This window comes from Petaurus breviceps, unplaced genomic scaffold, assembly GCF_028583685.1.
Source record: "Petaurus breviceps papuanus isolate PSGF00001 unplaced genomic scaffold, PetGlider_PUasm1.0 91133, whole genome shotgun sequence".
NCBI classification, from domain to species: Eukaryota; Metazoa; Chordata; class Mammalia; order Diprotodontia; family Petauridae; genus Petaurus; species Petaurus breviceps.
In genome coordinates, this window is record NW_027187419.1 from 91611582 (window position 1) to 91636708 (window position 25127).

At 34.8% G+C, this 25127-nt stretch overlaps 1 protein-coding gene across 1 annotated transcript in view; it reads right to left on the minus strand.

Annotated features, from left to right (window-relative positions):
• Positions 1-25127, minus strand: part of GRB14 (growth factor receptor bound protein 14) — a 176909-nt gene that overhangs the window by 4983 nt on the left and 146799 nt on the right. The window contains exons 7-13 of the mRNA XM_069079791.1: positions 16786-16896; positions 16492-16587; positions 10398-10478; positions 5401-5517; positions 5238-5307; positions 5012-5099; positions 591-684 (exon numbers count right to left, since the gene is read on the minus strand). Of these exons, the coding sequence (XP_068935892.1) occupies positions 591-684; positions 5012-5099; positions 5238-5307; positions 5401-5517; positions 10398-10478; positions 16492-16587; positions 16786-16896 (657 nt within the window). The remainder of the gene's footprint in view (positions 1-590; positions 685-5011; positions 5100-5237; positions 5308-5400; positions 5518-10397; positions 10479-16491; positions 16588-16785; positions 16897-25127) is intronic.

Genomic DNA, 25127 nt, shown 5'->3' on the forward strand with positions numbered 1-25127 from the left:
ACACACACACACACACACACACACACACACACACACACACACACACAAGTAGCTGTGTGACCTTGGGCAAGTTACTTAACCCCAACTGCTCTCCAAAAAAGCAAAAAAAAAAAAAAGATGAGAACGACAAAATCATCATCATCATCATAATACTTTATTCAAAAAAAGTAGTTGAGAAATTTATCTGAGCCCAGAAAATATGTGTTAACACTTCCCCAAAGCTTCACAATATTTCCTTGCAAAGTCATAAAACAGGGCATTTAGGAGAACTGAAAAGATGGAAGATGGTTTTACTGAGAAAGAACTAAATAAAATTCGGAAGGTTTCTTTACGGGGGTCTTTTAACAACAGGTGGCAGGGAATACAACATTGCTAAATCAATTTTATACAACTAAAGGAAATTCATTTTTTTCAAATATTTTCTCTCTTCCTTCTATTAATTCAGACCTAAAAGATATCCATGCCAAGCATAACTCCAGCCAAAACAAAATCTTCCAAATAACATTTAAGAAAAGAATAAAAAAGTTTTCCAAAATCGTACTCATTGGGATAACTCCCAATATAAGAATATGCAATGATAAATTACTTACTGGTATAATTTGAAAATGCTTTATCTTTTGTCCATGGCTCAATGAAAGTACAAAGGTTTTGGGGTTGCTTTGGCTGTCCCGTACCAAGAAAACTCTAAGGAGAAAAAAGGAAGTTCAGCATGTTTCTGAGGAATGCATGGATTTCAAAGAAATAGCCAAAAACAGAAGCAAATGTGTCAGTTATGTCTGAATATAGTAAGCCCACTCATATATACCTTTCATGTGAATTTCAATGGTATGAAATAAATTCAGCAAGGTCAAGAAATTCTTTGTATTTTTTCTCAGAAAATCTCAACTACAACTGTCATCTAAATTAAAGTATGTCATTTTTAACAGACTCAGTCTTTCATTTCCAGTAGCTTCCCCCGCCCAAATAAAATGCTTTGTAAGTATCAACAACTGGGAACATGTGATTTTCATATGGAGAAATTGAGTATTGACATCTAAGTGTGAATACTATTACCTAGAAGAAATGACATTGGCATAGTATTACTTTACCTTACAAGTCATGCTAAGCCCTGAAAAAGAAAAATTTCTACCTAGAAAGAGGTCTTAACTACTTTTTTTAACTTTGGTATGTTATTTGCAATCCTTTTCTTCTTTTTTTAGTCTGATTGCTAATGTTACAGACATAATATACAATGAGAATAGTAGAAAAGGAATTGAATAAATGCCATAAATCCTGAAATGATTTTTTTTGTTTAGATAAGAGTAGAAAATTTAATAAAATGGGAAAAACACAAGGACCATAAAGACAATAGAAAAAGATTTGTAAAACAAAACAAAACTCACTTTAACCTTGAAAGATGAAGCAAAAAAAATCTTCTGCTATATCAAGCTAGAAAACAAGACATGGCCTAATGGCCTGAGAGAAAAATGTTGCCAGACATGGATCCTTATTTACTGGCAAGACAGCATAAAACCAGTTTTGTATTAATTGCTGGCAAACAGCCTGTTTTCAACAAACCCCACTGGCAAATCCTATGCTACCTTCCCTGGTGCTTAGTTAGAAAGACATTTAGATTTGAGCTTCAGTGCCTGTCCAGTGATAGTCCCATTTCATTTGTGTTAGTGTGAAATTCCAGACATTACATCATTGGCAGATAGGACAAAAGTGAATTTTATTGGTAAATCAAGTTGTAAATCTTTTTTCTCTCCTAAGTAGAACACCACCACCACCTAGTGGACCAATTCTTTCCAGGGTGATGCAGAAGAAAGTTAAACAAAGGTATATTCTTTATATAGTCTTATAATATCAAAATGATATAAGACTGATAGTGGATTAAAAATAATGTACAAGTCTTCCCCTTAGACTTTTTTTAAAGTCCTATATGCTTTCTGTTCCCATTAGATTATAATTGAGGTAGTCTTTCAAATATAACATTAAGCTCTAACAAAGTGTGTGTCATATTTCACATCTATATAATGCTATGAAGTTAACAAAGCAATTTCCTCATGACAACCCTGTGATGTTACCTAGCACATAGTAGGCACCCAATGAATGCTTATTGATCAACTACTATTTGCAAATCTTAAATATTTTTCCATTTTCAAAAAATACTTGTGATAATCCCTTGCATAAAAGTCTTATTTACCCAGACATCAGTATCGGGTCCCCACAAAATCTTCTACTGAAATTAAAATATCTTTGGACTAAATTACCAGCTTCACTTGACTAAGATAATATAAAAATGTTTTCTTATTATGTATATGCCAACTATAATAAGTCCTCATTTAGAATAACTAAAAACATGAAACATAATCAATGAAAATTTCTGAAATACTCAATATTTTAAGAAAAAATAGAGTTCTCTTACCAGATTTTTAGCATTTTGAGAATAGGAGACCAACCATGTCATGTCTTGTATTCCTCACAATAGCTAACACAGCATCCATCTAGTGTTTTCCAACTGTCAATCTTTTTATTCATTTGAGAAACTCTTATTATGAAATTCTTATTCTTGAAACCTATATTTCAATATTTAAGTTTTCTCATTTACTCTCCTGCTCAATTGTTCCTAGATTGTTCCTTTTGAGCCATCACCTAGGAGTGAGTGTTCCATAGGGTTATTCCCTCAGCCTTCTTCTCTTCTCCCTCTCAGTAACCTTTTTAGTTTTCATGTATTTAGCTATCAGTGCAGATGACTCCCAAACTCATAAGCTTCAATGTTGTATCATCAGTTGTATATTGGATATTTCAAACTGTGTGTTCTAGAGAAATATTAAACTTAATGTGTCCAAAAATGAACTTATCTCACCCCCTAAATCTCTCTTCCAATTCACCTTCTGTCAAAGGCATCACCATTATTCTAGGCTTTCAGGCTTCTAGCTTCAGCATTATCCTCAACACCTCCCTCTCTCTCACCTGTAATATCCAATCAGTTGCCTAATCTTATTGTTTCTACCTTGACAATATTTCTTGCTTCTGATCCCTCTCTGTGAGCATAACTGCCACCTTAGTTCAGCTCTCACCAGCCTTTGTCTAGATTATTTTGATCTAAAATTAGTCTCTCTGCCTCAAATTCTTCCCACTCCAGTGCATCCAAGATAAGACTGCCAAAGTAATTTTCCTTAAGCAGAGATCTAATCATTTGTCATCCTTACACAACCAACCCCTTTGTTTTCCTCTTGCTTATAGGATAAAATGTAAACTCTTCAATTTAGTTTTTGAAGAGATACACAAACTGGACCCACTAAAGCTATCTTTCCATCCTTAATGGACATGACTCCCTGTCCTAAACTTTGTCATCTAGCCCAACTGGACTTCTCTCTGTTCCTTACATACAACATTCAATCTCCCACCTCCATGCTTTTGCACTGGATGTCCTCATACCTACCCTAGAATGTACTACCACCTTATATCTGCTACAAAATCTCTCTTCTTTAAGAAACTGCTCAAGGGGTGGCTAGGTTGCACAGTGAGTAAAGCGCTGGCCCCAGAGTTGGGAGGACCTGAGTTCAGTTCTGGATTCAGACACTTAACACCCACACAAAAAAACTAGCTGTGTAACCTTGGGCAAGTTACTTAACCCCAATTGCCCTCCAAAAGGCAAAATAAATAAATAAATAAATAAACTGCTCAAGTATCATCTTCTGAATGGTCTTGCCTTCTTTTCTCCCCATCATACCATACCTTACCTCCCTCTCTCTGTATATAGACACACAAACATACTACATATATACATATGTGTGTATATATGCAAAAATAGAAGCTTTAGAAGTAGGAGGTATATATTTTTATATGTACTTAGCTCCCCCCATTAGAACATAAGGTACTTGCAAGTTGAAATTGTTTCATTCTTTGTACTTGCACTCTGCCAAGACCTCCACAGTGCCAGGCCCATAACAGGTGCTCCAATAAATGCGTGCTTTATGTATTTCATTGTAGGAATCTTACCAGTCCACAGACAGTTTTGGTTAGTAAATTCAGTAAATGTTAAGTATTCTTCAATTGTCTGGTTATCTTTATTAAAGTATGAAAATTAAGATAAAAGAAAATAACAGACATTGTGGGAATTCATATAACACTACAACATCATCATAACAGAGTAAGTGTTATGCATAAACTCCTATAAAGAAACTGCATCATACCAAGGCAAACTTTGTCCACAAAATACCTTTGTGGTACTTTAGAACATAAAACTTTTTTTTAAGTTTGACTAAAGGAAAAATAAAGGTCTCATGAGTATTACTCACATATTAAATTTTATAACTTTCTTTGCTTGAGTTTATTTGGTTCATCAAAGCACCAAAGGAAATGTATGAATATAACTGTAAACATTGGCCCCAAATCACATTTAACATTTCTCATAATCTCTACCAATTATGAATATAAATGAGCTAGAGAGGATTAAAAGCTAACAGTAAAAATAAGCAGAAATTCTGTATCACAAACAGGAAAGAATCAGCATTTAATTTGTTCAGACAAGTTTCTCCTCTTTCCTTTCCCTCTCTGAGCAGGAATTGGAATAGGGGACAATTATTCCTTTCTCTAAAAAAGCTACCTGGAAAATGCAATTAGTAGGCATAAATTTGAGGAGGAAATATGTACACACTAACATAGCAAATTAGTTGTACGCTTAAATCAAAACATGTTTGTTGTTGTCATTTTTCCCCAGCCACCACTGCCAACTTAACTGGCACCCAAAATGCAAGCTCTGGTTTTTTTCAATAATTAACATCTGTGACCAACAATACACTTTCTCAAATTGGCACAGAGTGGGAAATGTAACTGATGGCTGAGGAATCAACTGAGGAGAATCTTCCTCATTTGTTTTTGCCTTCATCTGTTTTGTTCCTTGTGACAATGAAAAGGCCAGTTATGGACCGTGGGAGGAGCAAAGAACAGCCACACTCAATCCAGGGATGTGCTCTTGTATCTGCACTTCCTAATAAAAGCAACTGCCAGATACCGTACTTACCCATCTACAAGTCCTTGCTGAATGATCAATCGCTGAGCTTCATCTCTGGAAATTCTGTGATGAAACCATGGCTGTGCTCTATGAATAGCTGAAGAAATCACATGAATATATTTCAAGATTTCTCTCTTAAAGTTATATAGTCAAATGAAGCCTCTACCACATCCATCCTAAATTCAGCTACATATTTACACACGATTTCTATTTCCAGTAACATAAACAAACATACCTAAGTTTGTTGAGGAACTTTGAGAAGCAGTGGGACTACCATGTGTGTTCAGTCGTAAACATCCTTTTTTCTGAGCAAGGGAGGAGAAAAAACACTTTTCAAATTTTGAATGAAAAAAAAGCAAAATGATAAATAATCTTTTAAAAAGAAGTTTTTATTATACCCTCCATGCTAATCCCTCTTCAACAGCAACTGAAAGGGCTTCAGTGGGATTTTCTATAACTCTGCTTTTATGGCCTGAGAAGTCCATTGCAACAAGGGAATTCTCTGAGATGCTTCTCTGAAAAAAAATTCACTTTTAAATATTAAAATATTTTTGATGGGCTGTCTCTCAAAATTGTTCTTCTTTCTAGAGCATGATGATCCACTGAGCAATGAGGGTGATAGACCAAACCAAAAACCATCCAGGAAATTAAGAAGTTAAAACACCTGTTGTTGTTTTGTTAATTATAGAGTTCCTAAAATAGAAAAAAAATATATTTATTTTGATTATTTTGAGTTGTTAGTACAATAAGATTAAGTTGATAGACTACAAAGATTAAAAACATACAGTACAGAAAAAATCCATCTGTCAAGTGAAAAGACATTATCTGCTCACATTCTTGTTTAGGTTTGAAAAAAGATAACTCAGAAAGGAATAATCATTTTAATGGCCTTCAAAAATCTTTTTAGTTCTTACTGGCATGAGACAACTTCTCTCTCATCCCTTTGTTCAGCATTAAGAGACCTGTCTTTAGAGCATTTACATTTATTTGTTTTACCTCACAAAGTGAAAATGGTGTTTTATAAAATTACAGGATAATTTAAAATTTTCAGTTAGGAGAGAAATTATCTTGTAACTTTATAAAACACCATTTTCACTTTATGAGGTAGAACAAATAAATGTAAGAGCTCTAAAAACAGCTTTCTTTATGCTGAACAAAGGTATTAGAGAGATGTCGTCTCATGCCAGCAAGAACTAAAAAGACTATATGCCATCTTGATTCAATTCAACAACTTTCTCCATTTCTTTTCTCCAAAGTTGTGAAGAGAAACCCTGATTCCTAATTATCAGTTTTTTGTAGTATTGATAGTAGATGAGATTTGCCTTGCCAACAACAAACATTAAGTCAGTTGTCCTTAGGCTAGCAAACTGTAGAAAATGAACAAAAAACCACACACACACAACAACAACAACAACAACAAAACAAAAAGTCAGAAGAATCTCAATTCAGGCTACAATAGAGTTGAACACACCTTCTTTCTCCTCCCCACCCTCACCCCCAAATAATGATAACCCTCCAAAAGGACATAGATTCTTTAACAGTTATTTCCCATCAGATAATAAGGGGCAAAAATTAAAATGAAGATCTAATGGTAAATTAGTTTCCTACCTGCATCTGGGGGACCCCATGGCTCAGTAAGGACTTTTTAGATCTGTCTTCTTGGATCCAGTCAGTCCTTGTTTCATGTAACAGATCACAGTCAAGTATGTGCTTGAATAAAAACACTCCCCACAACAAACTTAGGACTTACTTTGTGCCACATTACACTACAGAGTCTATTACCATATTGTGATGTTCTCTTCAAACCATCCTGGAGCACTCAACCATCTTTTTGTATGGTTCATCTCTATTTCTAGAGATCCTGCATGCAATCTTCCATTTGTTAGAGGCTCCTTTATGTTCTAACTGACAGCTGCTCTTTCCAGACAGATGCTGTCTCTGTAATCTCTATTTGCTGTCACACCTTAGTTTGCCCTTTTCACCCCGTGATCTTATGGGCACGGCTGTCGACCAGCCAGATGTACTTCTGCTTTGCTGACATTAATGAAACGCCTCCACCTGCCTCAAACACGTAGGTCTGAACTGAGTATCTAGCCTCCATCATAATGATAGCTTTATCCTTAGAATATCTCTATCTTCACATGCCAAGATGGGCTATGTAATCTAAAGTTCCTGATAACATAGAAATACTGTTAGGAAAGAAAAATAAACACAACCAGATGTTTCTTTTTTTCCTGGAGTACATAAGTCAGCAATGAAAAAAATAAGATACTATACCCTTAATTACCTGACTATAAGTTGGGAGAAAACAAATGCAGGAATACAGAAAGTATCTATTTCTCTTGACATGATGAAAATAAAAAGCATGAAGAATTTAACTCTAACACAAAAATGTGAAGAATAACCTGACTTAAAAGAGCTGCTTTCAGCTTCTTCATTCTACTACACAGGAAAGCAGCAGTAAAAGCATTATTAGAATCTGTGAAGTTGAGTTAAAAATCTCCTTTTTCTAGCACTTTCCTCTGAGGAACAGACAAAGTGCTTCCTATAAAGAAGTCTGAATGCTTCTGAAGGCTCTGTTGCTTCACTAGGACCCATCAAGTTAATATCCTAAGCCATCAAGATATGATTTTTGCACTGGAATATCCCTCTATCAATAAAATTTGCACTCTCCTTGTCTTTTCTAGGACTAGTAAAGGACAAAAATATTCATTATCACCTATTCCTACTTTTACCCTTATTGTGACACAGCTGGTTAGGCAGGGTCAGCAGTTCAGCTAATAGCAATAAATAGAGATTCTTAATGTTCATTTCTCAGCTGACATTCTCACATGTGTTTTATAAGCTGTTGATATGTCTCATTGGGCAGTTAGGTGGCAGAATGAATAAAGTGAAGGACCTGAAGTGAGAAAGAGCTGAATTCAAATCCTGCCACAGTCACTTACAAGCTGTATGATACTGGTAAAGTTATTTAAAGGCTTTGTACCTCATTTTCCTCATCTGTAAAATGGGGATTACAATACTATATATGATAATTATATATAATATCATTGCACTTACCTCCCGGAGTTGTTGTGAGTATAGAAATCAGACATTTGTAAAGCACCCTGCAAACTTTAAAGAGTTATATAATGCTAGCTTTCTTTACTATTGGTGGTGTTGTTATTGTTATTTAAAAATCCCCAAAGAGCATTTTGAAAGTGAATGAACAAAACATTCATTTAAATATGACATTAAGATTCTGTGTGAGCAAAAGGAATCACAAACTGTACCTTGATGTAAAAAGTTATTCTTAAGCACAATTTTAAAATACTGGAGGACTGCAGTGTTACAACTAAAATCAGGCCTTCACAAATGTCATTGCATTTATCAAAACAGTTGCCCCACTGACAGTGTATGCACAAATAAATGCCCTTGTTGCATTTATGATGAATCAGGGAGTCAGGGCCCAATAGTTCACATACTGCTCTTACATTTCCATTCAAGTTTATTTCTGGAAGGCAATCTGCATTTTAAAGGATCTGCATTCATTGTTTTATAAATATATTGTAGTGTTAAGTGATGAGCCTGGCACTAATAGATCAAAGGACCCAAGGTAGAAAGGACTATTCACACACCAGTCTTTTCATTCACAAATAAACTCAGAAGTTGGCCAACAGTTATACTACCTCCAAATAAGAAGAGTCATAATATCATACCTGCATACTGTTACTTTTGGAACATGAGTGATCAGGACAGATGGATAGTAATATATTTTCTACAAATTAAACAATTGCCCACCAAAAAAAATCAAGTTGCTATCTTGAACTGTAAAGTTTTAGTTCTTTAAAAAAGAATGTGCAGCTACCAAAGGAAGATGTTGGGTTTTCTTTGTGTGTCATACACACAAACACACGCACTCACAAACACACACACACACACATACACACACACACCCTCTGAGGATGAGGTATGCAATAACTATTGCTCTCCAAAGCATATGAGGGCTTACTGATATGAGTATTCCTTCCCAATGATACAGATTAATTCACTAATGACTTCCCACCCTAAGTGACCACCACTCAGACTCATGCCTATGTTCACCAAAGGGGTTTACCCAACACGATTCTCTTTATTCTCTAGATATCACAAGAATATAATAACCCTCAGACTCACAAATCTATTTTTCATTGTGCATAAATTCAAATTTAAGGATAAGTGGTCAAGTTATTTGCAAAATGCTCATTTTAAAGTGGCCACTTTCAGAAAATTCAAGGAGATATGTAGCTCTTAGTTTGTGGTTTGTAGGCAGAACAATACAATGATGGAAACTCACTCTTCTGTAACTTAAAGTAACATCACTAACTGCTTTGGAGCTCTTTTCCTATATAGTCTATCAAGTTTTCTAATCAACATTATTTCATGCCTCATTCCTAGAACTGCGCATTTCATCTGCTACATTACACGTAGGGTAAATGTTCTTTCCTTGGGCACAGCCATGAAGAGAATATTTTAAATCCAAGTGCAAATGCAGGTTTCAAAAATACAAGTTAACCTACTTGTAACACTGGCAGGGAAATCTAAATTCTAAATATATTTATCATCACGGGGTACCTCCAAGATATCATGCTATATATTTAAAGTACAGGAATGTGTTTCTTGGATTAATATACAGGAAATTAAAGTTAGATCCTGAGGAAGGGAAATAGATGTTTGTATTGTAGCACATTTTAAAGGATCCCACGCTATAATGCATGCAACAATAAATGCCCTCCTTGCATATATGATTAATTAGTACCATTCAACTTTTTTCTGGAAGGTGGCACTTAAAGAGATCTGCATTCATTTTTTTATAAATATATTGTAGTGTTAGGTCATGAGCCAAAAGCTGAAAGAATATTATGTATTACTCTTCCCAGGTCCAAACTACTGGCTAAATTAAAAAGCAAACCTTTCACAATTACACAAATTCACTCATGAAATTAATATGATCTACATTGCTGAGGGAAAAGTACTGCAATTTCACTACTGAGAGTTGATTCTAAAATAACTTTTCTCAAATACTTCAAAAGTCAATAACATAACACAACAATTCAAAAACATAACTACAATTTCAACAAACTTGTAAGGAACTTACAGGCTTAATTGGGAAGGGGATATATCAAGAAATACCATGAGAAAACAAAAGGCATCAATAAAACTTTAAAAATAAATTGCAAAGCATGACAAAAGTAAAATGAAACAGATAATGAAGGGACTTCATCACATAAGATTTCTGTGATAAGTCTAGAGAAAAGAAAACAAAACATGTCAGTTCATTATTTCTTTCTAGTGAAGCAATACAGCTTAGAATACCAAAGTGAGGAGCATCACGTTAAAGTAAGGTACAAATTCAGTACACTGGTACAGTACTTACCATAGGGGACATGTTCTGAGAGCTGCAGCCACTTCTCCCTGGATATGGATGCATATAATTCTGATATAGCTGTATACCATACTGCAAAGAAAAATGAATATTTTCATCATTTTCATTAATTACAGACAAGAAATGTCTCTTTCCTGCAAAAATATGGTCTTTATATTTTACTTTTGACTTCATCACAATACTTTGAAATTGTACGTTTTTATTTTAAAAATTTTAAATTTGATTTAAAACTCATTTAAAATGAGTTCTGAAAATACATTTTTTTAAAAAATCAGAGGCTCTGGGGCAGCTAGGTGGCACAGTAAATAGAGCACCAGCCCTGGAATCAGGAGGACCTGGGTTCAAATCTGACCTCAGACACTTAACATTTACTAGCCATGTGATCTTGGGCAAATCACTTAACCCCAATTATCCTGCTTTCCCCCCTCCAAAAAGCAAAAAAAAAAAAATCAGAGGCTTTGCTAAAGAAAAAATTAGAAGTAAACATTGGTTTTAAAAAAACACCACCTTAGAATGCTACCTAATGGAGGTGATTGTTTCTCTCCAAAATTCAAGTTTCTAAAGATAACAGGACATCATTTCTATATTATTTACTTAAACAACAAATAGGCTGCTATTTAGTGAAGCATACTGCTTGGCAGTTGGGAATCTTATTTAAACAAATTAGTGGATAACCAAGTTTTTGCTGAAAATTTGCTATACGATTTGGTCTCAAATCTCTTAAGAGTCTATGTTAACAAAACACACACACACACACACACACACACACACACACACACACACAAACACACAGGAGATTCGTTTTCCTAAAAATGAGTATTGTGAAATGGCTGCAGATAGTTGAATCAGCACTAAAGTTATAATTATGTAAAATATGGTAACTGGTTCCGGTCCAATGGAAATGTGCAATGCAAATTCAAATAATATGACCATTTCACAGGATTCATTCCTTCAGAAGACAGATAACCACTGGATTTAGAAAGTGAATCAAGGTCTACTATAGGTGATTTCACAAATCCTCACATAGCTAAGACCTCTGAGGTCATGTGTTTATGTGTCATAGGAAATGTTTTAGAAAAATCAAATACTTTGGTGATGTCAACAGTATTATGTCACTTCTTTCATTTTTTTCCTTGAATTTACAGGAATTCATAGTAGGGAACAGGCAAAAGAATACCACATTCAAGCATGAGAATGAATGAACACAGGAACTATGTGACTGAGCAAAAAAATGCTTACTTTCAACATTAATTATCCATGTTGTAGGTGTTAATATAATAGATAGTCAAGCAGAAAGAAAATATCTGGAAAGTTAATCTAGAGCAGAAGTTCTTAACCTGGGGTCTGGGAACTTTATATATGTATTATATGCTTAGAACTATGTATGCATATACACATATCCACATATGTATATCAATACACCCACATGTGTACATATGTGTATATATGTATGTCCGTGTGTTTTATATATTTTTAAATAATTTTTTTCAACATAATTGTTTTCCTTTGTAATATTACATACTTTATTTTGTGCATTTAAAACATAGAAATTCTGAGAAGGGACTCACAGGCTTCACCAGAACACTAAAGGGATCCATGACACACACCAAAAAGGGGGTTAAAAATCCCTGATATTATTGCTATTGAGGTTGGAGATTAGTGAAAAATGCAATTACTTTCCACAAATTTGTCCTTGTCTCCTGAAACTGGGAGCTATTCCTTCAGGCTTATTCTACTTTCTACATGAAACGTCAATGAGACAAGACTTCTTTCTGCTCCATGCTAAATTCTCTTCTTTGCAAAGAGCTATGGTTTACTTAAAAGAGATATTTAGGGTAAGCAGTGGAATGAAAATATCACCCTCAGAATGTATATTGTGGGAAATATTTGAAACTATTCAGAAGAACTAGTTCTCTCCTAGAGATGTTATTTTAACTTCAAAAATGGGGAACCAACCTATGTTGCGTGCACCAACTTACCATTTTTAAGTCAAAGAAAAATGATCATTTCTTAAGGTTTTATTTTTACCAAATACAGATAAATAACTTTATCTGTACATCTATATTAAATTCCTTTTTCAATCTTAAGTTCTCTGATGTTTTTCTTTTATTATTTGAAGAAAATGATCATTGGAGCTCATCTTCGTGGGTATTTTCTCCAACAGTGCAGATGTTAATCTATCCATGCCTTTTCATTCATGAAGATTCTTATACATGGATAGAATCTACACAATGGCCTGGAGGGCATCCTCTAGTCAGGGTTGGGGGACCTGTGACCACAAGGTCACATGTGGCCCTCTAGGTCCTCAAGTATGGCCCTTTTTACTGAATCCAAATTTCATAGAGTAAATCCTTTTAATAAAAGGACTTGTGTAAAACTTGGGACTTAGTCAAAAGGTCATACCCAAGGATTTAGAAGACCATGTGTGGCCTCAAGGCTACAGGTTCTCCACCCCTACTATGTCTTTTAATATTTTGTGGGCACCAATATAATACACAGGCAGGCTAATCCACTATCCATGTTATCCCTCGCTCTCATTGCATGAACAACCCATTTACTTTTATATTCATGCATTTCTCCTGATGATGTTTTAATTGTGGAACTGGAAAGGGGTCAGAGTTAAAAGATTTCTTATGCATAAGTCAAAAAAATATCCTTTGTATTAGGATACAGTCTACTTATATTCATTATATGTCTTATTACCATTTGGGTCATCTGTAATTTGTATTCTGAGATTGTAATATTCCAAGATTTGTATTCCACGTGATAATATTAAAACACTAATTTTTAAACAGGTGCTTTAAGTATGTTTTGAATAGCTCTTAAATATGTCTTTTCATGTCCTTGGAACCACTAAAAGTGCAACAAAATTTCCCAAATTCAATCCAACCCACTAGCCTCTTCCTATTCAGTTCTGCAGCTTAGATGATTGTCCATTTGTAGTGCCTAAGACATATGTACTTATAAACTAACTCAACAGGTGGATCATCGAAAAATGTATCACGGGGGCAGCTAGGTGGTGCAGTGAATAGAGCACCAGCCTGTAGTCAGGAGGACCTGAGTTCAAATCTAGCCTCAGACATTTGACATACTTAATAGCTGTGTGACCTTGGGCATGTCATTTAACCCCAAATGCCTTGCCTTCCCCCTCCAAAAAAAAAAAACATTAAAAAGTATGTCATGTTCTGAATAATAGGTATTTGTCATTAACTTGATTTTTCTCTTCCTGTGTAGACTGCTAGGCAATATCCTAAAAAGGTTCTCTTCATGATCATATTAAGATGGTAGAAGATTTCTTGGTAGCACACCTCAACTGTTCAGTGATGCTGTGCTTATCAGTATGAAGTTAGGAATAAAACAAGGAGACATAGGTGCTGTCCAGGGTCTCAGGATATCCTGCACAAAATCTAAATGAAAGAGAAATCCCCCATAAATGATGCTTATTTGGTACAATTTAGAAATGATGCCTGATTGACTCAGAATATCATGGGAATGTTTCGGTGACCTTCCTAACCACTCCCACTACAATGGCTCCATATCCAGCCACTTCACCATCACAGTTGCCCTCCACTGGACATGATGCACATTGTCAATATGGTGGCAGCCAGACTGGAGCACTGTGGAACCATCATTTCTCTTTTTCAGGACTTTATGCTTCTATTATTACAGCCAAAATGGCCTTAGGTTTGATTTGTTTGTTTTTGGCTTTCATGTCATGGGACTCATCTTGAGGTTACAGTTTATTAAGGTTCCTAGATCTTTTCCACATGAACTATTGCTTACCCATGTACTCTCCTATATTTTTTCCAGGTTTTATAAATTTAAATAAAAAACTTTAGTGTTATCCCTATTAAATATCATCTGAATATTTGAAATTAATTTCCTTTAGTGGTTCCAGGTATTCAAATTCATACAATTGGAAGTCACAATTATGCAAAATATGGTAAGTTATTCCAGCCCAATGGAAAGCAGTGTGAATTCTAATAGTGCAACCACTTCAGGTGGACTTACTAAGTGCAATAATATACAGCTCATGATTGAGCTGTATAATATACAACCCCTACCAATGCAAATATGCACCTATTTTGCAATGTTTAGAATTTAGTGATGCCAGGGGCACAGAGGGGTTACTTGTCTGGTTCATAGAATCAGAGGTGTTAATAAGAAGTTTGGTTTTTTTTAATCAACTAGAAGAATGCAAAAGAAATACAAATCCTTAACTGTCCATACACTGAACTTCATGTAGCATTTATAATATACCAAACAACTTTATAAGGGAAAAAATGTGATAGATGTATGTATATATGTATAGTATTTGTACCTGAAGACAATACCAAATGATCACAAAGCCCCTTCCAGACTTATTAGTCCACTTCATAAATTAAATTGGCGGGCCAATTTTTGCTTTACTATAAATACATTAAATAGAAACTTGTTAAATGCATACACATTGCCAATGTTAAGTCTTCGCCAATAAAGCTTGGATGAGTTCAAATTACTAGACTGGGTTTAGAACAAAGCAATATCAATAGAAAAAGCCTAAATGTATGCAGTGTGGAAATTAAGTATTCAGAAAACCTTGGGGGGTTTTAAGAACAAAAACTGCAACAAATTAATTTAGAGTAATAAATTACATTTTTTTGCTTACGTACCATATCTCAAGAGCAACAATACTGATGGGATGGTGCCATGTTTTATCTTGTAGAAAAAGCATTAAATTTTATGACAGAGAATCTGGGTTCAAGTTCTGTTCTGTCACTTACTACCAAGCTGACCATGGGCAAGTTAATTCAACCTCCTTTGTGATCAGTTTCATCAGGTGTAAAATGAAGGGGTTGGATTAGATGACTTCTAAAATCCCTTCTAGATGTAAATAATCCATGATCCTAAGAGGATTCTTTTTTGTTGGATATAAATATGGTATTCCTCAGATGACTCTTTTTCAATCAATGTAAGACCATAGTTATTAAAAATATCAGCTTTAAGCCATCTGTGTAATTGCCTCCAAAGTGAGGATCTTTATTAAGAAATGGTGAAGGAGCTCAAAGTGGCATTAAACTGATTTGTATCCAAGTGATGGTATAACCATCATTTGAACATTTTTAATTTATTTTATTTTTAATTTATGAAATAAAATAAGCATTTCCATAACAATACAATAAAAAAGATTGCATATGAAACTGTAAATCTGCTATGCACAACTTGCTATTCCTTTCAAATAGCCTAAAAATTTCTTTTTTTTCTCTTCTTTTTTCTTCCCTCCCCCCCAAGGACTAACATTAGACACAAACAGGTGTATTATTCTATACATACTTCTATTTATCAGTTCTCTCCTTGGATGCAGATAGCATGTTTCTTCATATGTCATTTATTGTTAATTTTTAAAACACTCATTCCTTTTTTCTATTCCCTTCTTTGGTGTGTACATTGAACTAATAGAACTCATGACCTCAAAAGGAGTGAATACACAAACTAAAAAGTTGACGAATTGTCTTCCTTGCAGTAGTGATCCCTATGTAGTACAAATACAGATCTAAGAAATTATACTCAAAGCAAAATTAATCAAAAATTGAAATTTGAAAAAATTTAGTGGTGGAAAGGAACTTGGAGCTCATGAATATAACCTAATAATTAAGAAATCTAAAATAATTGCATTATATTATACTAGCTGAGTACATTTTTCTAAATAGATTATCATCATTTGTAACATTGGTAACATTTTTATAAATTCAGAGGAAGCATTGTTAAAGACAGATGATTAAAGAATATATTTTTATCATGGAAATATTACAATGCCAAAGACTAACCTTATTTCTGTTATATTAATTTCAGGCAGAAATAAATCACACTGTCCTTAAATGTAATAGTCTTAAAGAAAGGATAAACCACATTCTAATTAACAAAAAACTTTTAACCTCTACAATTTTTAAAAAATGTAAAGATAATCTCTGAGGAGAGAAAGACAGACAGACAGACAGACAGAGTGCACCTCTAACTTTTGATAACATTTAATGTAGGTTGGAAAATTTCTCTACTTTATATGGTAAAAGTATTTAACAAGAATTAGCTCCACAAGAAAGAGTACCTTAAGCAATCTAATCGCTGTCACCCAGCACGTCCTACTCTGCTCTTCATCTGCATAGAGCAGTTTCAGGTCTCGGCTCCCTCCTGCTTTGTTAGGCTAGAAGGCCACAGCACATTGTTTAGCATTAATGCATATCTTGAAGGTAACACCTGTTGAAATAAAAGCCACTAAAATTCTCCTATTTGTGAGAAAGCTGCTTCTTTTTTATCTTAAGAAAAATTTAAAAGAAACTAAAGCTTACCTAAAAAAGCTGTGGCCTGCTTTTATGCATCTATCAAAATAGTAAGCCTGTACCTTTAAACAGAATCCATAGTTTGCTGGGGCACCATGGGTCTTTTTGCCTGCCAATGCCATGTAAATATCACTACTGCCAAATTCACTGAAAAACTGCAAATGTCGTGGTTCCTGAAAGGAAAGAAAATGGAAACATTTTTACCACCCTCAGCTTACATGAAACATTTTTCCTAATATGCCTAATTTGTACTATGGAAGCAGAATTTTAAAATATCAGGAGATTAAGGACAAAATCTAACCCTAATGCCACCAAAGCAATTTAAAAAAAAAAACAGATAAATCTAGATCACTGCATCATTTAATCAAAGCTTATTAAATAAGATATAGAGACCTTTTGTGGGGGTCCATAGCCAATTTCTGGGGTTCATGAAAGGGCATAAGGAAAAAAAATTATTTCACAGAACTGGTTTCCTCTGTAATCCTGCACATTTTATTTTATGCATTTAAAAAACATTCATTTGAGAATGGGTCCGTAGGTTTTGCCAGACTTGCCAAAGGAGCTCCTGGCATACAAAAAAAAAAAGCTAAGACCTCATACATTAAGTAATCCTTCAACCTCTGCCCTATTCCAAAAGCCTAAGAATATACCAGGGAAATGATACTTTTCATTAGCAAACTGATAATCTATTATTCACACTTGGAAAAAAGTTTTCCCATCATGCAAAATACAGCTTTGCCAATTTTGTGGTAACCATCTACCTCACACTTTATGTAAGGGAAAAAAGATAACCAAATTGGACTAATTTTCTTCCTTAACCAGTTTTTCTAATATTTTTACATAAAAATGGCAACTCAGATGGTTGATGATCTCAAATAGCACCTAATAATCAAACAACTAAAAAAAATAAAGAAAACAGAAACCTTCATGAGAGGAAAAAGATAATGACTCCTGCTTCCTTTAGGATTTAATGCCTCTCACATTCAGCCATAAAATAATACACTGTACACAACATCAATATGAGGTGTATATATATATATATATATATGTACATATATATATATTCCTTTACATGGAATAGATATATTGCATAGGTAAATGCAACGAAATTAGTGGATAAGGAACTATGTCTAAATGTAAAGGCAAAGCAGAATCTTGAATGATTATTTCTTCCCTAGGAAATCAATGATATTTAGGATGTGGTCATGGAAAATCGCTAGGTCATTTTACTTCTCTGATAGGTTAATAACACAGAGTAGTGCTGGAGTTTGGGTCTGAAAGTTTAATCAGGATGGTCCAAACTCACCTACTTCTTAAGAGGCTACACCCAGGGTAATATAAGCAAGGAAACTTTGCAGAAAAGAGTGGTAACAAGACTGGAATAGGAGTCAGGATATAAGAGTGTCAGTCTCAGCTTTGCCACTGAACGATATGACCTTTATCATGTCATTGGTTATCTCTGGTTCTTGATTTCTTAGAAGAGTATTGTAGAATCATAAAGTTATGAGAATGCCCAAGTCCCTCCTAGAACATTCTATACAAAATTCCCAATGAGTGATCATCCAACTTCTGTTTGACGAACTCTAAAATGAAAAGAATCTACTCTGTTCTGAGGCAGCCTAATGTACTTTTGGACATCTCCAATTACTAGGAAGTTTTTCTTACTGTGGAGTTTTAATATGCCTCTGTCTCTGTAACTTACATCTACTGCTCCAAGCTCTGCCCTTTAAGGATAAACAGAATAAGCCTAATCCCTATTCTGAGTTATAGTCATTTAAATCTTTGGAGGCAGTTATATTTTCTCTAAATCTCCTCTCCTCAAAATTTCTTAAATTAATTGTGCCATGGCATGATTGCAAGGTCTTTCTCCCTCCTGGTTTTCTTCCTCCAGGCATTATCCAGTGTAGAACTAAACGTAATATTACAGTATTGGTCTGACCAAAATACAATATAGTAAAGCTAATACTTCTCATGTTCTGGATGCTGTACTTCTCTTGATGCAGGCTAAGATTACCATTTGCTATTTTTTGACTGCCATTACATATTGTTAAAAACACAAAGTTTAGTCCACTGAAACCTACAATCCTTTTTCAAACTAACTGCTGAGTAAGCCACATCCTTTCCAGTTACTATTTGTGCAGCTGACTTTTTAAATCCCAGTATGGGGCTTAATATGTTTTCTTATTAATTTCATCTTATTAGATTTGACCCAATGTGGTCTTTTTGGATCCTGTCAACAAACTTTATTAGCTATTTCTCCCAGTTTAGAACTTTAGAACTAGAAAGGACCCAATCTTTCATCTATTAAAGGTATGTATTGAACTTGACAATCTCTATGGTCTCATCTAACTCAAACATCCTATGACTGAGAGGATGGAAGCAAGATCGTGGATTAGATGCAGTTACCAGCTGAACTCCCCCACCATTCCACTCCAAACAACTTTAAGCTAAACTGCTCAAATCACATTTTGGAGCAGAAAAGACAACAAAAGGTCAGAGTGAGACATTTCCATAGGTTAAGACACTTTAGGACATCAACAAGACAGGTCTCTAACATTGTGGTGGGAATCAGCCCAGATCATAGCAGTAGCATCAGACATGGGTCTCGTGGGTGGCTATGACAGCAGCAGCAGCAAATTTGGGGGCTCTCAGCCCAGAGGGATAATAAGGGGATTGACAACTGGTCAGTAAGAGATTATGGGAGATCCTTTGCTGGCAAAGAATGCAACTGGTACTGATTAACAACTCTATTGCCAATACATAGTTCTCAGTCATAGTTCAAGGGCAGAAAGGGGTGCTTGTGGTCACTAACAAAGGAGTTCTAAGGTAGAGAGGAACACTAGCACTTGTGGCTGCAGAAGAACAGGAGCTCTGGTGACAATTCCAAGATCAAGAGGAGTGCTGACACTTGCAGCTTCAGGAGAACAAGGTAAAGATGATAGTGCAGACCAGGAGGGCAGTCTCTCCCTGGATCATAGTGCCTTAGAAGCACCAAAAATTTGCAGTCCCCCAGAACTAGCTTTTAAAACAGTAGAACAAAAAAGGCTGGAGTTTGGGACAGTGCATCGTCCAACTCCAAGAGAAAACAGAGCCCAACTTTAACATAACAAGATAAGAAATAAACTGGAAAATGAGTGAACAACAAAAAAGAACTTGCCCGTAAAAAGCTACTATGGTGACAGGGAAGACCAAGACATAAATTCAGGAGACAATAATGTGAAAATGATAAGCCTCAAAGGAAAATGCTAATCGGACCCAAACCTGACAAGAATTCCTTAGAGCATTAAAGAGATAAGAGTAGTAGAGAAAAAAAATGAGAGTGACACAAGAAAATTGAGAAAAGATAATCAATGGCTTGGTGAAAGAGACACAAAAATACTGTAGAAAACACCTTAAAAAAACAGAATTGGTCTAACAATAAAAGAAGCACAAAAATTCACTAAGAAAAGAAATCCTCAAAAAGCAGCATTGGGCAACTGAAAGCTAACGATTCCATGAGACATCAAGAAACAATAAAACAAACTCAAAAGAATGAAAAAAATAAAAGAAAATATGAAATATCTCTTTAGAAAAATGACTGATCTGGAAAACAGATCAAGGAGAAATAATTTAAGAAAGCTGGATTACCCAAAAGTCGTGATTAGGAAAAGAGCCTAGATATTATATTTCAGGAAATAATTAAGAAAAACTGCCCCAGTATTTTAGATCCAGAGGATAAAATAGAAATTGAAAGAATCTACTGATCACCTCCTGAAAGAGATCCAAGATGAAAATTTCCAGGAATATTATAGCCAAATTTGAGAACTCCCACATCAAGGAAAAAATACTTCATGCAGTCAGAAAGAAATGATTCAAATATCATGGAGCCACAGTCAGTATCACACAAAATTTAGCACTTCCACATTAAAGGAGTGAAAGACTTGGAATATTATATGCCATAAGCAAAGGAACTAGGCTTACAACCAAGAATCACTTACCCAGAAACTCTGAGAGTAATCTTTAAGGGGAAAAAGTGGAAATTTAATGAAACAAAAGACTTTCAAGTACTCCTGATGAAAAGACCTGAGCTGAAGAGAAAATCTGACATTCAAACAAAAGACTCAAGAGAAGGTGAAAAGGTAAACATGAAAAAGCAACCATAAGGGGCTTAATAAAGTTAAACTGTTTACATTCCTATATAGGAAGATGATATATGTTACTTTATCATTATTAGGGCAGTTAAAAAAAAGTTTACATACATAGAACGTATGGTTATGCATCAATTATGGTGGAATGACCTCAGAAAATAAGAAGGGGTAAGAAAGAGAGATGCACTGGGAGAAAGGAGAAGGAAGAGGCACAATGGGGAAAATTTTCTCACATAAAAGAGGCAGGCAAGCAGGAGCTTTTACAATGGAGGAGAAAATGTGGGTGGACAATGCCTGAACCTTACGCTCAGTGGAAGTGGTTCAAAGAGGAATAAATATGCAGTCAGTTGTGGATCAAAATATAACTTACCCAACAGGGGAAAAGGAGGGAAATGGAGATAAGAGAAGTAGGGGAGATGATAAAGGGGAGGTCAGATTAAGGGAGGTAGTGGTTGGAAGCAAAATAGACTTTTGAGGAGGAACAGGATAAAACAAGGAAGAGAAACAGAAGATTATGGAATGGAAGGAAATACACAGTTAGTAATTGTAACTGAATGTGAATGGGATGAGATCACCCATAAAACAGAAGCAGATAGAATGGATTAGAAACCAGACTCCTACAATATTGATTACAAGAGACATACTTGAAATAGAAAGAAACTTACCTATAGTTAAAATAAAGGGCTGGATCAGAATCTAATAGGCTTCAGCTGAGGAAAAAAAAAATGGCAAGCGTAGCAATCATGATCTTGGACAAAACAAAAGCAAAAATATACCTAATTAAAAGAGATAATCAGGAAAATCACATTTTGCTAAATGGTACCATAGACAATGGAGTAATATTAAAATTTTTACAGCAAGTTTTTCTGACAAAGACCTTATTTCTCAAATATATACTGTGTAAAGAGTTAAATTTATTAAAAATAAAAAGAACTATTCTCCAATTAATAAATGGTCAAAGGATATGATCAGGTAGTTTTCAGAAGAAGAAATAAAAGCTATCTGTAGTCAGATGAGAAAATGCTCTAAATCACTATTTTTTTAAAGCAATTGGGGTTAAGTAACTTGCTCAAGGTTACACAGCCAGTTATTTTGTGTGGGTGCCAAGTATCTGAGCCCAGAATTGATCCCGGGTCTCCCAACGCTGGGGCCGGCGCTCTTACTCACTAGGCCACCTGGGCACCCCTCTAAATCACTATTGATTAGAGAAATGAAAATAGTCACACCTATCAGAAATGACAAGTGATGGAGCGGAAATAAAAGTACACTGATGAACTGCTAATGGAGTAGTGAAGTAGTCAAACCATTGTAGAAAACAGCTTGGATTTATGTTCAAAGTGTAATAAAATTGCATGATACTCAGAATACTACTACTAGCCCTGTATCCCAAAGAGATCAAAGAAAAGGGGACAGAACATGTATCTACAAAAAAACGTTTATAGCAGATTGTTTTGTGGTGGCAAAGAATTTGAAATCAAAGGGATGCTCATCAATTGGCAAATGGCTGAACAAGTTGTGGCATATAATTATATGAAGTACTACTATGCTAAAATGATGGGGGGCAGTCAAATAAACATGGTACAACCTATATGAAATGATTCAGTGAAGTGAAAAGAACTGGGAGATCACTGATCCAAAACAATTCCAAAGAACTCATAATGAAAAAATGCTATCTACCTCCAGAGAGAGAACTAATGAATTTTGAGTGTAAAATGAAGTATAACTTTCTTACTTTATTTTCCTTCTTTTGCAATATGGTTAATATATAAATGTTTTACATAATTTCACATGTATAACTGATATATTACTTCCCTTCTTAGTTGGTGGGATTGAGGAAGGGAGAGAATTTGGAAATCAAAATTCAAAAAGAAAAGAATATTTAAAATAAATAATTTTTGAAAAACCTTTTTGTCCCCACAGATATCCACAGTCTATATCTTGGTTAAGAACCTGACAATGCCTAAAACTGTTTGACATGGCCTATCCTAGCACTTTTCAGTGAGAAAAAGAGAAAAAACCTCTACCTGATATCAGAAGTATTGGTCTTCAGAGAGAAAGAAATAAGCATAATTACTGGGAAATAACTTGGATTTCTTGAAAGATGGAATGAAATCTTCCCTGATGACACTTTAAGTCACCATACTAGATTACTAAGAGCTGAATGATGAAGTCAGGCTGTTGTAGGACTTGAAAATGGAATTGCAATTCTCAGCAGTAAACTAAATTCAAATAGGTGCTTTTTGGAAGGATGGGGAACAATCAGGTGGTAAAAGGCATAAACTTGAGGAATAAGATCCGTATGGAATTGGCAGTAACTTTAGAGCTGAAAAAATCTGACAACCTGAAAGCAGAAGAGAAAGAAATATAGTTTTCTTTAAAAAAAAAAAAGACTGGGGATACTGATTACACCAGAGAATTTAAATATTTGGTGCTATTGTTTTTCAACTTATCTTGGTAGAGACATGAAAAACCTCCCGATTTTTAGATTGTAGAGAATAATCCCACAAGGGAGGAAAGAGGATAGAGAAGAATGAAAGGATAGTCTTTGTAGTAAGGAAAGTTGCACATCACATAGGGGAAGAGACTTTACGTGCATCCTCTGAGCACAGCATTGTCCTTTAGTACCTCAGTGAAGGGAAATCTGCAAACAGGGTTTAATGCTCACTAATTCTTCTAGCCAAGGTGACAGTCAGCAAAAGAAAGAAAACCTTCCTTTGTAACATCCAAATTACCTTCCCAAAGCAGAGAGGATGGGATGAATTAATAGCAATAACTCACACTGATGCAGTGTTTTATAATTAATGAACTGCTTCTTCATAATAACCTTGTAGTGCAACTAGCTTAAGTGTCATTTATAAGAAAATCAAGCTTTATTATCCATAGTCATATGAAAAAAATGCTATAAATCATTTTTGATTAAAGAAATGCAAATTAAAACAACTCTGAAAAACCTGGAAAGACTTACATAAACTGATGCTGAGTGAAGTGAGCAAAACCAGGAGAACACTGTGCACAACAAAGCAACATTTTGTGCGATGATCAACTATGACAGACTTAACTCTTCTTAACAATACAATGATCCAAGACAACTCCAAAAGACTTGTGATGGAAAATGCTATCTGCATCCAGAGAAAGAACCATGGAGTCTGAATACAAATCGAAGCATTCTATTTTCACTTCTTTTTTTCTGCTTTTTTTTAATTTTTTTTCTTTCTCATTATTTTTCTCTTTTGTTCTGATTCTTCTTTCGCAACATGACTAATGTGGAAATATGTTTAACATTCTTGTACATGTATAACCTATATCAGATTGCTTGCTGTCTTAGAAAGGGAAGGGAGTGAGGAAGAAAAATTTGGAACTCAAAATCTTACAAAAATGAATGTTGAAAACTATCTTTACATGTAATTGGAAAAAATAAAAATACTATTAAATGCAAAAAAAAACCAACTCTGAGGTACTACCTCACACCTACCAGATTGCCTAATATAAAAGAAAAAAAAAGAAAAATGTTGGTGGTGATGTGGGAAAGTTGGTACACTAATGCACTGTTGGTGGAGCTGTGAAATGATCCAACCACTCTGGAGAGTTTTACAACTTACAATTTACAACTACTAGTTAGTTGTGTTACTTCCCTATGGTAGGAAGCACATTCTCAGCACAAAAGCAAGATTACTAATATAGTTATAATTTCTTTGCAGACACAATTGAACATTTCAATGGTACTGAAAACCTCTTGCTCTCTGATTTTGAGACAGAAATTTAGGAAGTAAGAAATCTTAAATTCTAAGACACATAGGTCTTAAATTTCAAATTTTCCTGAAAGCTATGTCATTTTTTCACCCAAATTGCTAAAAAAAATTGATCACAAAGAAATTGGGTGAAAATAGCCAATACCTAAAGAATGTTTTTAAGTTTTTAAAGTATTGTGTCCCTTGAGTCTCAAGGAAACAGCAACAACCAAGGTGTTTGCCTCTTTCAAGAGTATGAGAGCAGAATCCACATGGAATGCTATTTCCTAAAGATGATAAGGACATCCAGATTCTCAAGTTTGTAGATGATGGTGCTAAATAAATTAAGGCCTGAAATACTGTAGAGCCCTTTAAATCTGATCCATAACCCCAGAAGTGTGTACCCTAACTATCTACATAAGGAAAAGAAGTGAAGAACACCCGTAGTTTCAACTGGAGCCAGTAAGATGTAAGTTTAAATCTGGGCTCAGACGATTCCTAGCTGTGTGACCTTAGGCGAGTCACTTAACATCTGTCTGCCTTAATTTC